This window comes from Anastrepha ludens, chromosome 3 (genome assembly GCF_028408465.1).
Source record: "Anastrepha ludens isolate Willacy chromosome 3, idAnaLude1.1, whole genome shotgun sequence".
Classification (NCBI taxonomy): Eukaryota; Metazoa; Arthropoda; class Insecta; order Diptera; family Tephritidae; genus Anastrepha; species Anastrepha ludens.
Window position 1 is genome coordinate 53,364,680 of NC_071499.1, and position 14,529 is coordinate 53,379,208.

The following is a 14,529-nucleotide window of genomic DNA, read 5'->3' on the forward strand; positions in this document are numbered from 1 at the left end:
GTATTTAAATGTTTCCCACTCTCTTTAAAACACAGCGCTTTTTTCCACCCAACAAAATTGAGCATAAAAAATTTGCTAAAAATCTGGTGAATTTACAAAATTTTATGCAACATTTTTTTTAAATTCTTTTATCTTTAAAAAAAAAATTTTTTCTATTGTACATTGTACACGAATATAGCAACAATGTTTATCAACACTGTTGTAAGTCTAACGCACGGCGCACAGTGGTTCTAAATCGACGAAAAGTGGAAACAATTCAATATCTTGCAAACGGATAGTCCGAATGAGCTGAAAATTGGTACACTGAAAATTCATAAAATGTCTAAGCTAAAACTAGAAAAAATTTTGGAAATTCTAAATAGTTTTGAAAAACTACGGAATTGAAAATAATATTTTACAAAAACGTGTCCTTTTTCTATTATGAATAAGAATAAAAACGGATTTCAAACTCGTAAAAATAAATTGTTAACCCTTCTAACTGCTTATTTGTCAGGGTTGAAGTGACCCAAAGGTCGTTTAATTGCTAAAAATAAATAAAACTCAATTGCATTATTGTTTTTTATGTTTTAACTTATGTACTAAATCTAGTCGCAGTAGAAAAGTTTAAAGAAAATCATAATTTCAAAAATTAAGTTTAATTTCAAATGGTTTTAGTAAATATGGCGTTAATTAGCACTACTAATATTTTTTTGTTTTTGTGTTTTATTTTAAAAAGATTTTTTTATAAAGATAATAAAAAATCATTATGAAAAGTTATTATTATTCCTTAAGAAAAAAACGAATATTATTACTTTATTCGTTATTGTTAATATCGCGTAACAAGTTTTTTGCCTCATCACTTAAAATAAGAAATTTCTTTTTTGGAGTCGGTCTTAATTTGTTGATAAAAGGGTCAGATGATAGCAGCATCATGTGCATAACATCTTCATTTGTTGAAACCCTATCACACTTTCTTGTATGCAGATTCCGATAGCGTTTATAATCCTTGTTTCTACATTCTTGAGCTTCTTCAGAAAGCGCGCCAACAGAAAATGTACAGTTTTCAATTATTTGCTTACCATGCAATAATACTTTATGTACTGATGATGGCATGTTATACCATCCATAGTTGGCGACTAACATTTTTGCAGTATCATATGCATAATTATCAAATTTACAACTATCCACCGGTTCTGTGCAGGTTATTGCTTCTAAAATCACAGCACATCTATTAATTATTTCTTCTTTAACACCTGTTATTTCAGAAGCTAACGCAGGATTGGCAAAAAATCTCCTGGATGTGTTGCCATCATTGGTAGTTCCCTTACCTTGCTTTACCATATCTAATCTAAGTCCAGTTTTCTCCGCAAATTCATTCTGAATTTGTACTTTTCGCTTTTCTTTTATTGGACGCGTTTCGGCATTCGTTTTCCAGCACATTATTGGTAAGTTATATGCTATATGTAAAATGTATTCCATAAATTTGATACGCGCGTGTAAAGGAGACATACCAAATTTGATAGCTTCAGGATTTATAGGCCGAGCTTTAATTTTTTCTAAGCAATTCATTTGAGATGTGGTTGCGAGACATATGAAGCAAGAAGAAGATGCAGGAGTTTCGGTTACAGCTTGAGCCGTTTTGCCATCCAACATTGTAAAGAAAAACTCATGCCGAACTTTAAAAACTCGATTTCGTATATCAACAACTGAATCTTGTATTTGTGCGATTTCCGCATCTACTCTATTTTTTTCAGCTCGAATCTTTTCAGGGGTTTCCTTTGCGAATTGAAATTGGATACATCGACAATATCTCGTAGAAGAAGGACGTTCGTTTTTCCATACTACGTTGTTGTTTATTCGACAGGACAAATTTAATGGCACTATTGATGTCATAAATAGATTAGAATCACATAACTCTTTATCACCAAGTTTTTGGCTGTATTCGCATTGTCCAGACGCACCATCACAACCCCATTTAGAATACATTATTAATGATTCATCGTCAATTTCAGCGATTTCATCCTCAGTCATCGAATCAAGCAGCCGCTTTGCTGTGTGGTCTATAAGTTCTTGTAAATCAATAGACGCTGAAGTATCCGTAATTGTCATGCTTTCAGGATAACACCTTTTCTTCGCATCCAAAATCTTACTATAAGGAGGAAGAATGTCGTGGCCCTCTTTTTTTAAACCTTGTCTCAAAACTTGGTATTGGTATTTCGACATTTCCGTTTGTATAAATATAGCAAGTGCTTTGTCAGCGTCGATATGGTGCATTTTTGGAGCCTTTGTGCGTGATTTAGCAGCACTTTTAATTTGCTCATCGGAATATAATGAACGAACTTGACTTATTTTATATCGTTTAGCACGCGTACAGCAATTCTCAAACTTTTTTTGAGGTCTACCGACTCTTTTTGTAATTTTTTTTGAAACAGAAGCACACTCTACATCTAAATTGAAGTGAAAAACTCCTTCAAGCCAACTACTATACTTAGCTTCAAATTTGGCTTTTGTCCTGCTACAAGTATTCCATTTTTTTGAAGTGTGGTAAAAATCGCTGTTTTATTTGAAATAAAACTTTTTGAATTTGAGAATCGCTGACGTTAGGGTAAGTATTTTTAAAGAATAACTGTAATTTATCAAGATCGCGATTATTATCAATGATCTTTTTATACAAAATTTTATAGGAAATCGAAAAATTTTCCATTTCAATAAAGTAATTCAATAAATTTTAATTATTTAAATAAGTATACTCGTATAGAATCTACGGAATGTTTGGTTTGTAAGAAGGAGCGAGTATTTTCCTAGGAAGTGCAGTATGTCAATGAACTTACACAAAAAAAGATGGCATCAAAGTAAATCCAACTGCATTAATCAGAGACTGAACCCATTACAAAATGTTGTCTAAAAAGCTAAAAATTAATGTCAGGGTTGAAACTTTGATAAGATAGAAAATATTTATTCTTTAACCAGTACACAATATACTTGTAAAACAAATTATTTAAATGAAATATGAAATTAAGCAAAATGCAATTAGAAGAATGTTTTCTTGCTAATTTCGAATAAAGGCAGCTAAATTATATTTGTCGAACTCTCCAAGATAACGCTGCGATTCGCCGGTGGCTACACTTTTTAATGACATTTATTTCAACTCCTTGACTTTATTCTCAAAAACATTTTTTTATTATTCCAAATGCTACTTCGACCAGTATTTGTATTTCATCAACAAGTGCTTTTACACAGTACATAACACAATTGATTTCATCAAGATTTTGAGCTAATACGAACATTTAAAGACCTCAAACGGCCAAGGTGGCAGCTGGTGGCAGCTGATTTTACATCTATCTGATTGCGCAGAATGTACTTAATACTAAAATATAGTACTCAGCTTGGAGAAGAGTGGAGCTTTTTTTATAGACCTCCTAATCGCATACTCTTTTACATATTTTCTTTCGATTAACTGATTTATGTTCTACTAAGACCATGATAACTGGAGGAACGATATTATATATTCTATCTAAGGTACTATCCATACCTAATATAAAAATCATAAAAGATTTTAAATATTGTTCATCCAGCTAAGGAACTTATTAATCAACCTTTTATGAAAAATATTCAGAAAAACCTGCTGCCAGCAATAGTACAACTTTGGCGATTTTTCCTGCGCAGCACATATCATATAAATAAATGAATTTCTTTTTTTCAGAAACCTCATTAAATTAGCTATTCAGAAAATTTTTTTAAAAATATTTTTGTTAATTTTCATCATTTGGAATTTTTTCCGCCCAGAAACCACTGTGCGGCGTAGCTAACCAAAAAAGAGTAGCGAAGCGGTTTGTGAGTAAACGGATGGGCCGTTGGCAAGCAAGAAATAGCCGGACATAAAAATAGTTACACATCCATACATAAGTGTGGGTTCTATGCATGCTTATATAGGGTTTGTTAATAAGAGGTGTTATTTTGATATTGAAAGAAAATTGCTATTTTTAAATATAAAGATCGGATGTTTATTTCATTATAAAGAGGAAAGTATGCCGTTAATAGTAGAAAATAACATCAGGCAAATGACCACCACGACCACGCTTACAGGAGAATATCCTTTTCATGAAATTTTCCATAACTGAATTGCAAAGTAGCTGCCCTATGTCTTCGATAGCCTCACGAATTCCATCTTTGAGGTCTTGAATTGACTCTGGGCTGTTGGCGTGGAACTTCTCTTTCACATGGCGCCGCAAAGAAAAATGTCACAAGTTGTTAAATCAGTGGATCTCGGTGGCCAATTGTGATCATTGTGAAAATAAACGTTGTCCAGTTCAATACCATCCAATTCCGGCAAAAAAAAATCGTTATCATCTCTCGACAGCGCAATCCATTCACCTGTAACACCTGTTAATGGAAAACCCTTTATATGTACAATGAATATGTGTACGTATGGTATTTCTGTATGTATATTTGATGTGAAAAACGCTCAGACTGCCTACAATAGCCGGGCTGGGCAATTTCAGCTATGTGCACAGGTGCTGGCATGCAAATAGAAAAAAGAAAACAAGAAATAATGACAGCGTAGAAAACATGCATAGGGCAAAAGTAAACTGAATAAAATGAAAAGCGCGAAAAAATGCAGTTGTATGTGGCGAAAAATGTAGATTTTTATTAAAAAGCAAATAATGCGCATTTGAGTGTGTGTGCGTTTGCGTTGGCATTTTTACTGGATTATTTCACTTACTTAGTTTAGCAGCGGTGAGCTGCGTGTTTGGGTGGAAATAAATTGTTTGTTTTTTAATATTTTAATCATTTGGTAAATAAAAAGTATAATTGGGCTAGCGCGACTTCCACAACAAAAAAAAAAAAAAAAAAAAAAAAAGAAAAAAAAGCAGAAGCATCCGTTAGTTACTTAACACCGCTGCTACCTGCACAAAAAGCTATACTTTTTCATTTCTCTGCTAAATACTCGGATTTTTCGGCGTTTTAATCCCTTGCTGCTCCTTGTTTTGCGTCCCTGCCACTGTGGTGCTGGCCGGAAGAGGGCAAATGGCGTGCAATAAAATTTTGTATGCGGTTGCATGGAGGCTGCGCGTAGAGCTGCATCTGCAAGCTTTTTTTTTTTTTTTTTTTTTGATGACAGTGCATGGATTGAAATGTATTATTTAGCGTTTTTATGTAATTCTCAGGCGCATATCTATTGGGGTTGTTGAAATTCAAGTTGATGGTTGATCCCGAAATATCGCAATATTTTTGGGACCCATCCTGGAACGTAAAGTACTTCATTTCGGTAAAAGATAATAGCAACCTAATACTTTTTATAAGAAATTGGAATTTATATAAAAAATTATAAATGCTATAGTATCAAAAAGCTGCATTGAATTTGAAAAGTTAATAGAATCCTGAGGAAATGGCAGATCCAGAAACAGAAAACATATACAAGTATACTCTTAACACATGGGCTGAAAAGTCCCGGGGCTAACAAAAAACAAAAAAAAAAAAAAAACACACTTTTTTTATTCAAAATTAGCTTTATTCATCAACGCAATTTCCATCAAAAACGACGCAATCAATCCAGCGCCGCTCTAACATTTCAATACCACTTTTGTAGAAAGTTTTATCTTTTGTCTTTCATTCGAGCAAAATTTCTTACCGGCGATCATTTTTTTAGTTCAGCCAGTAGTCACTGAGAGCCAAATCTGGCGTATACTGTGAATGTGGGAGCAACTCGAAGTTAAATTCATGTAGTTTTGACATTGTTTTGATTGACTTGCGAAGGCGGCACTTACTTTGAACAGAGTTTTCTCATAGTCAAATGCTCATGCAATGTACAGCCAAAACGTTCTTTTGATATCCTTACGATATCAGCTAACTCACGAAACTTCAGTTTTCGATCATCCAAAACGATTTTGTAGATTTCTTTCATGTTTTCTGGTTCTCATTTGGATGCCCACTGCGCTGTGCATCATCGGTGTCTCCTCGACCACGTTTGAAGTCAGCAAACCAACGTTTCATTGTTGTTTCTGATCCGGATGATGAGCGGAGTTCCCGTAACACTTTTCAAGCCATGGCTTTGCTTGAACGGTATTTTTTTCCATCCAAAAACAGTGTAAAATTAAAATACGAAATTCTTTTTGATCCATTGTTTTGAAAATAATCGACGCTGCTGTCAGTCTTAGCACAACAACTCACGACTCTCATGAATAGAATGTCATGAAATTTTAACAGCTGCCTTTTTAAGGTTAGTACTAACTAGAAAAGAGGTGAATGCAATAAACCTGGTGACATCCATCTGTTAGGTAGACCCGGGACTTTTCAGCCCATGTGTTATTCTGTAGCTGAAATTAATAATCATTCTACTGATTATTTCTGTTGTTGGAGAATCACTAAAATACATACGTAAAAAGTTATGTTTTGTAATAGGACTATGAATAAGTTCGTGCGGTTTTTTTTCGAAATTTGAAACTTTATTGACGTAAAATGGTTACAAATTTAATATTCAAAATATTGTCCATCGCTTACTACTACTTTTTCCCATCTTTCTGGCAATTCACGGATTCCCTTTGTGAAAAATTCGGTCGGTTTTGCCGCAATCCACGAATCGATCCATTTTTTGACTTCATCGTAATTACGGAAGTGCTGGTCAGCCAGGCCATGTTGCATCGATCGGAAGAGATAGTAATCGGATGGCGCAAGGTCTGGACTATACAGCGGGTGGGGTAGGACATCCCATTTGAGCGTTTCTAAGTATGTTTTGACCACTTGTGCAACATGTGGCCGAGCATTGTCATGTTGCAAAATAACTTTGTCGTGTCTATCGGCGTATTGCGGCCGTTTTTCTCGCAGTGCTCGGCTCAAACGCATCAATTGTCGTCGGTAGACATCCCCCGTAATCGTTTCATTCGGTTTCAGTAGCTCATAATACACAACACCCAGCTGGTCCCACCAGATACACAGCATAACCTTCAGGCCATGAATATTCTGCGCCGACGTCGATGTTGAAGCATGGCCAGGGTATCCATACGTTGCCCGACGTTTTGGATTGTCGTAATGGACCCACTTTTCATCGCCAGTCACAATTCGATGCAAAAAACCCTTTCTTTTGTGCCGTTGAAGCAGTTGTTCGCATGCCATAAAACGGCGTTCAACGTCTCTTGGCTTCAATTCATACGGCACCCAATGGCCTACCTTTCGGATCATTCCCATGGCTTTTAAACGTTTGGAAATGGTTGATTGATCAACTCCCAAAGTTTTTGCAACCTCTTCTTGCGTTTGAGCCGGATCTTGATCGAGCAATTCCTCCAATTCGGTATCCATGAACTTTGGCGGCGCACCCTCGCGTTCTTCGTCTTCCAAGCCAAAATCACCACTTTTAAAGCGTGCAAACCACTTCTGGCACGTTCGCTCAGATAGAGCATGCTCACCATAAACTTCCACCAAGATACGATGACTTTCGGCTGCTTTTTTCTTCATATTAAAATAATGAAGAAGAATTCCCCGCAAAAACACATTATTTGGCACGAAATTCGACATTTTCAAGTGTGGTAAAAATATTGTTGTTTACGCTTCAAATAAAAAACTTATACTGACGTTTGTGCCTTACGACAGTAGCTCTCCAATGAATGTTTGGAAATGTGGATCGATGGAATAATAATCAAGTTACGCCATCTGTTGTAAAACCGCACGAACTTATAAATAGACCTATTACTTACTTCGTTTACTCTCTACCATCTCTTCTTCAATTACATTAACAAAGGTTTAAGGAAAAGGTTGACAGCAGCACTAAATTCGTGACGATGGCAGTAAAATTTTCTTTCAGATCTCAAAAACTTCTAGGACACAGAATAATTACGAACTACAATTTTGTTGCATATGTTCCGGCTTGCAGAATTTCTTTTAATCGTGTCAGTATCAATTCCATCAAGTGCTAGACTATAAATGCTATCATAGAGTGGCCCTGTACCAAATCTTTTCCGAACTCTGCCAGTTAGCCGGACTTGTTTAGTATGCTCAACTACCAAGTTGTTTGCTCAATTGGATTAAGTTCTGGATTGGGGCAGTTATTGTGCATTTAAGTTCAAAAAATTGGAGGCAATCACCTTTTTGCTAAAAAAAGTAGGCAAACTTGGCTAGAACGGAATCACGGCCGCACAAAATTTGTACTCAATCTTAAGACACAGGATATGACAAATATGATAGGGGTACTAACAGGGCATTGGCTAATTGGAAGGCATGCAAATAGACACAAGGTACCACATAATGACTTTTGTCGAAGCTGTCAAGGAAGCGGTGGAACACCACCTGTGTATATGCATTGCTCTATGCAGAAAAAGGCTGTCCACGCTCGGCTTCGTCTTTCTCGACAACATTGGAGAGGTCTTTCAAAGAGGGTCGCCCAAAATTAACAAAATTGCTTAAATCCACAGGTTGATTCACAGAAGATTCTGGAGTGTAAAGGACGAATTCCAGTGGTATCACAATGGGACTATTCCGGCCGCAGCCACTCAACCTAACCTATCCTAGCCTAACCTAAATTGAAAAATCTACAGATTCCAAAAATGTTCTTTAGCAAATCTCACTGTTACATATTTTTTCTAGCTTAGAAAGGAATTGTTCTTGATCATACTTTCATGGCAATAAAATTTGTGTAGGACATTTCGAATTAATAGTGTTCACTCTGTTGAAATTCAACCATTTTTAACTTATTTTATCTTTATCTTTATCTTTATCTTTATCTTTATCTTTATCTTTATCTTTATCTTTATCTTTATCTTTATCTTTATCTTTATCTTTATCTTTATCTTTATCTTTATCTTTATCTTTATCTTTATCTTTATCTTTATCTTTATCTTTATCTTTATCTTTATCTTTATCTTTATCTTTATCTTAATCTTTATCTTTATCTTTATCTTTATCTTTATCTTTATCTTTGTTTTTGTTTTTATTTTTATTTTTATCTTTATCTTTATCTTTATCTTTATCTTTATCTTTATCTTTATCTTTATCTTTATCTTTATCTTTATCTTTATCTTTATCTTTATCTTTATCTTTATCTTTATCTTTATCTTTATCTTTATCTTTATCTTTATCTTTACCTTTACCTTTATCTTTATCTTTATCTTTATCTTTATCTTTATCTTTATCTTTATCTTTATCTTTATCTTTATCTTTATCTTTATCTTTATCTTTATCTTTATCTTTATCTTTATCTTTATCTTTATCTTTATCTTTATCTTTATCTTTATCTTCATCTTTATCTTTATCTTTATCTTTACCTTTATCTTTATCTTTATCTTAAATCATATTCATACATTTTTTACAATATTTGAAAAAAATGTCTCTGTTTCGGGCTAGATCTATTGACGTATATTTCGAAACCAAGATAGTTTTCTTCTTGCGATGCCCCGTCAATCTCTAATTGCAGTATAAGTTGCAGGAGATAATATTTATAATTTCGCCATTAAGACACAGGTTGGCTGTTTTTTTGCGTTTAATGCACCGTAGAAGCTCTTAACGCTTTTTACTTTTTGAAGTACTTCAGAGTTGGAGCTACGGTCGATGCAGTCTTCGGTGGAGTCTTCTTAGTATCCATATCTCGAATGCTTCTATGCGTTTCATATCAGAATCTTTTATCATCCAAGTTGCCATGCCATCCAACAAAACTAAAATAAATTAAAACGTTGGAGTTGAGTTGAAATTTTTTTTTTTTTCTCGTTTTAAGTGGTCTAAAACTTGATATTTTTGAAACTAGATTTTTGTTTTTTTTTAGTATGAACTGGTATTTTGATGATGCATAGCTTAAGCCGGACAAATGACATTTCGTAGGACATCGCCGTGTTAAAAATACCGCTTGCTGGCATGAAAAATAGATAAAACGCGAATTGGATGAACTGAAAGGTGAACTGACAGTATTCTAGTCCCCAACTAGTATTTTTCCCTGCTTCTGTGCATGTGTACTTATTTTTAAAGTAGCATACACCCTTTAATATATATACATAAGCCCACGAAATACATGCGAATATTTCAAAATATTTACTTTGCATTTTAACTGTCCCATCAATTGGCTTAGCGGCAGATGCGCGTACATTGTTTTTGTAAAATTTTTTTAGTTTATTGATTTTGCTGTCAATGTAAATAAGAAACCAAAATATTTTATAAAAATACATTGTATGTTTTACTTGCCATACAAATTTCATGACTAACTTATTTTATCTCTTTTCATTACAGGTTTGTACTCATTGTTGATGTAAAATATTCGCTTGAAAGCAACAGCAACATGGCTTGCGAACCATTAGTTGGAAACGTACATATGTATTATGCATGCATGAGTTTTACAAAAAAAAAAAAAAAAAAAAAAAAAAAATACAGAAAAACAGAAGGCGAAAAACGTAAGAGCGAGCTTTTCTATGTCATAGCTTTAAATTTTAAATGCAACCTCCATACACGAATCAATTGAAAAGATTAAACTGAAACAAATAAAAAATTAAATAAGCTCTAAATGGGGTTAAAGCGGGTTAAAAAGCAATAATAACATACAACTGGATTACAAAGCAGTGCTCGAAAAATGTTAGTCACATTTCACTCAAATTGAAAAACTGGTGTAAATTTTGTAAGTTTTATGTACAAGGTGGCTCAAAGAGTGTCATTCTGCAAACACTTTACAGTCAGAGGCTGTTGCAATTGAGTAACGAAAAGTCAGACTTTTTAGGGAAATTAGTGATGACTCATGAGGCTCATTACAACCTCTTTGGATAAGTAAGCAAATATGTAAAGAAACATTTGTTTCTAATAGCGGTTGCCCCTCGGCAGGCAATGGCAAACATCCGAGTGTATTTCGGCTCTTCATAAAAAGCAGCCATTCGGAGTCGGCTTAAAACCTTAGAGCCCTCCATTTGAGGAACAACATCAAAACGCACGCCACAAATAAAAGTAAGAGCTTGGCCAAATAGCTAACAGAAGTGTACGCGCTAATTATTGATTTATTTATTTTATTCTAATCTTTAAAACATGGATTGATACGTAGACAAATTGCCAAGCCATTATTTTAGCAACCACAGGTCGTAAAAAAATTCTCCAATTTTTTTTCTTTTTTTGATAACATACGCGACATCAACCTTTTAGCGCATTTTTTCGGAAAATGAGAAATCGCTTTAGGTATTCGTGAGCTCTAAGACGACTGAGCATCAATATATGGAAGGTGCAGAGCAGTATCTTCACGGAATTGATAACAGTCATTTTTAACAGTCCCTTTCCCTGCATCCATATATCAGAACATTTAGTAAATGACCATCTAGCGTCCACAATTCATAAAACTTTACTCCATATTTTGCTTTTTTACTAGCGATGTATTGCTTAAAACTTAGGTGTCCGCACCATAGCATGAAAACTTCGTCCAAAGACAGATTTTCGCCAGAATAATAAGTGATTTGCATATTGCGCAAGATATGTACCAGCACTTGGTCAATTTTGTGCAACCAGCCAGAAGTATCGTCTCTTGGTCTATAAAAACGAAATTTCGAAGTATTGTCTTAAATTTATTTCTCCACATCACTTTTTCGAAGAAGAATATTTTGCATAACGCACAACACAAAAAACAAGTTCTATTTTTCAGATGCAGTTGGAGTCCAATTGTTCTGATTTGACTTTTGCGACTTAAAATGTTTTCGCGAATCAGTTCGATCGTGTGTTCAGTCATGACTATTGTTGAATAACTGATTGTCAAAAATCATCGAATATGTAATAGGACTATGAATAAGTTCGTGCGGTTTTTTTTCGAAATTTGAAACTTTATTGACGTAAAATGGTTACAAATTTAATATTCAAAATATTGTCCATCGCTTACTACTACTTTTTCCCATCTTTCTGGCAATTCACGGATTCCCTTTGTGAAAAATTCGGTCGGTTTTGCCGCAATCCACGAATCGATCCATTTTTTGACTTCATCGTAATTACGGAAGTGCTGGTCAGCCAGGCCATGTTGCATCGATCGGAAGAGATAGTAATCGGATGGCGCAAGGTCTGGACTATACGGCGGGTGGGGTAGGACATCCCATTTGAGCGTTTCTAAGTATGTTTTGACCACTTGTGCAACATGTGGCCGAGCATTGTCATGTTGCAAAATAACTTTGTCGTGTCTATCGGCGTATTGCGGCCGTTTTTCTCGCAGTGCTCGGCTCAAACGCATCAATTGTCGTCGGTAGACATCCCCCGTAATCGTTTCATTCGGTTTCAGTAGCTCATAATACACAACACCCAGCTGGTCCCACCAGATACACAGCATAACCTTCAGGCCATGAATATTCTGCGCCGACGTCGATGTTGAAGCATGGCCAGGGTATCCATACGTTGCCCGACGTTTTGGATTGTCGTAATGGACCCACTTTTCATCGCCAGTCACAATTCGATGCAAAAAACCCTTTCTTTTGTGCCGTTGAAGCAGTTGTTCGCATGCCATAAAACGGCGTTCAACGTCTCTTGGCTTCAATTCATACGGCACCCAATGGCCTACCTTTCGGATCATTCCCATGGCTTTTAAACGTTTGGAAATGGTTGATTGATCAACTCCCAAAGTTTTTGCAACCTCTTCTTGCGTTTGAGCCGGATCTTGATCGAGCAATTCCTCCAATTCGGTATCCATGAACTTTGGCGGCGCACCCTCGCGTTCTTCGTCTTCCAAGCCAAAATCACCACTTTTAAAGCGTGCAAACCACTTCTGGCACGTTCGCTCAGATAGAGCATGCTCACCATAAACTTCCACCAAGATACGATGACTTTCGGCTGCTTTTTTCTTCATATTAAAATAATGAAGAAGAATTCCCCGCAAAAACACATTATTTGGCACGAAATTCGACATTTTCAAGTGTGGTAAAAATATTGTTGTTTACGCTTCAAATAAAAAACTTATACTGACGTTTGTGCCTTACGACAGTAGCTCTCCAATGAATGTTTGGAAATGTGGATCGATGGAATAATAATCAAGTTACGCCATCTGTTGTAAAACCGCACGAACTTATAAATAGACCTATTATCTATAGGTGAAGGATTCTTCTTGTTCTTAAATGGCGCGATAACAGATTACGCGAATTTGCCCGAATTTAACTAACCCATTGAACACACCAAGTGAAGCCAAGTCTTCTCCACGTGATCTTTCCTCTTCCTCTGCTACCTCCAACATTGAGCGTTTGTGCCCCTTCGGACGATATGACCCAGCCAACGTAGCCTCTGGATCTTTATTCGCTGCGCTATGTCTATGTCGTCGTAAAGCTCATACAGCTCATCGTTCCATCGCCTGCGATATTCGCCGTCCCAAAGGATTAAAGCGAATATTTATTTTTAAACCTGGCTGCTCATTGAAAATGTGCTCTTAGGGATCTGTTATCTGTCGAGTTAGGTACACCTGGAGAAACACTGACGTCAGAATTAGCTGCTGCAGACCCCTTTTCTGATTCCGCAGATAAGCTACTCACACTCATATTTTAAAGGTATCTGTTATCTTGAGATCACTTGCCACAAATTATGCATCTGACGACCTGCTCTCGCAGATGGCAGCGAATGGAGTTATAATTGAATTAAGAGGTCCTTGTGGTCTAGAGTTCGAAAGTTGAGGGTATTTTCAGGAATTTATAATATTGGAAATTTCCGCCTGAAAATTTGACAGTGTATTCTTAAGATACTATAATTTGGAAATATCGAAAAAACAAAAAATCGATTATTTGAAATTTCTAGACCACCATCATCGCATATTTGTGTCGACGGCCCCTCATGGAAACGCAGTTGACACATATACGAGTATGTGACGCTTGGTAGCGGGCGTGCCAAGTTCTTCTCCCTCAAATGTTCTTTCTTTTCGCTTAAAAACGTATCTCCTGATATCTTTTCTCCCTCCCTTTCAGCCTCCCTCTATTGCAGTTCGTATCGCAAATGACTATATCGTGACTCGCTAAGTTCCACTTGTGAAGTCCATAGAGAGCTTACTATTTTCAAAGTGTTCATCCTGTCAAGGAGCTTAAGTGAATTATGAATTCTGAGTATGTGTCAAAATTACAATACATACATATGTATGTGTGTATGTACTCAACTACTCACTATTCTGCTTATAATTCTACCAACTTACATTTCGCCCTCGCCTTGAAAAACGCAAATTTGCATACAACCGTTTATTTTCATTAAGTTTTACTTCAGAGCTAACAGTCACTTTGTATTTTCAGAGAAAACAGTTGGCCTTTATGCATTTAATTTCCATAAACGATATCCAAGCAACATTTATCTCAGCTGTGGCAACACTGTTGTAAGAAAAAAAAAAAAAAAACAAAAACAAACATAAAACTAAACGAAAAGTATAACGAACGAGTCGAATAGTAGAGTACGAAATAAAGTACGCATATGCAATTAATTGCAACTTGTCCACAGGAAAAACTAAGAAAATTTATGATAGCAACATGATAAACTTCTCTAAGCTGTACAAACGGAGAATACCCATACACATACATACAGACTTGTAAACAAATATTTAGACACATGTGAATGTGAAAAAGCACACGCACAAAGCGGATGAAAGGAAGAGAAAAGACA

The 14,529-nt window shown here is 35.6% G+C and overlaps 1 protein-coding gene across 1 annotated transcript in view; it reads left to right on the forward strand.

Annotated features, from left to right (window-relative positions):
- Nucleotides 1–11,691, forward strand: part of LOC128857952 (uncharacterized) — a 75,564-nt gene extending 63,873 nt beyond the window's left edge. Inside the window, exon 2 of the mRNA XM_054093811.1 lies at nucleotides 10,186–11,691. Within this exon, the coding sequence (XP_053949786.1) occupies nucleotides 10,186–10,208 (23 nt within the window). The 3' untranslated portion in view covers nucleotides 10,209–11,691. The remainder of the gene's footprint in view (nucleotides 1–10,185) is intronic.
- The last annotated feature ends 2,838 nt before the right edge of the window (nucleotides 11,692–14,529 follow it).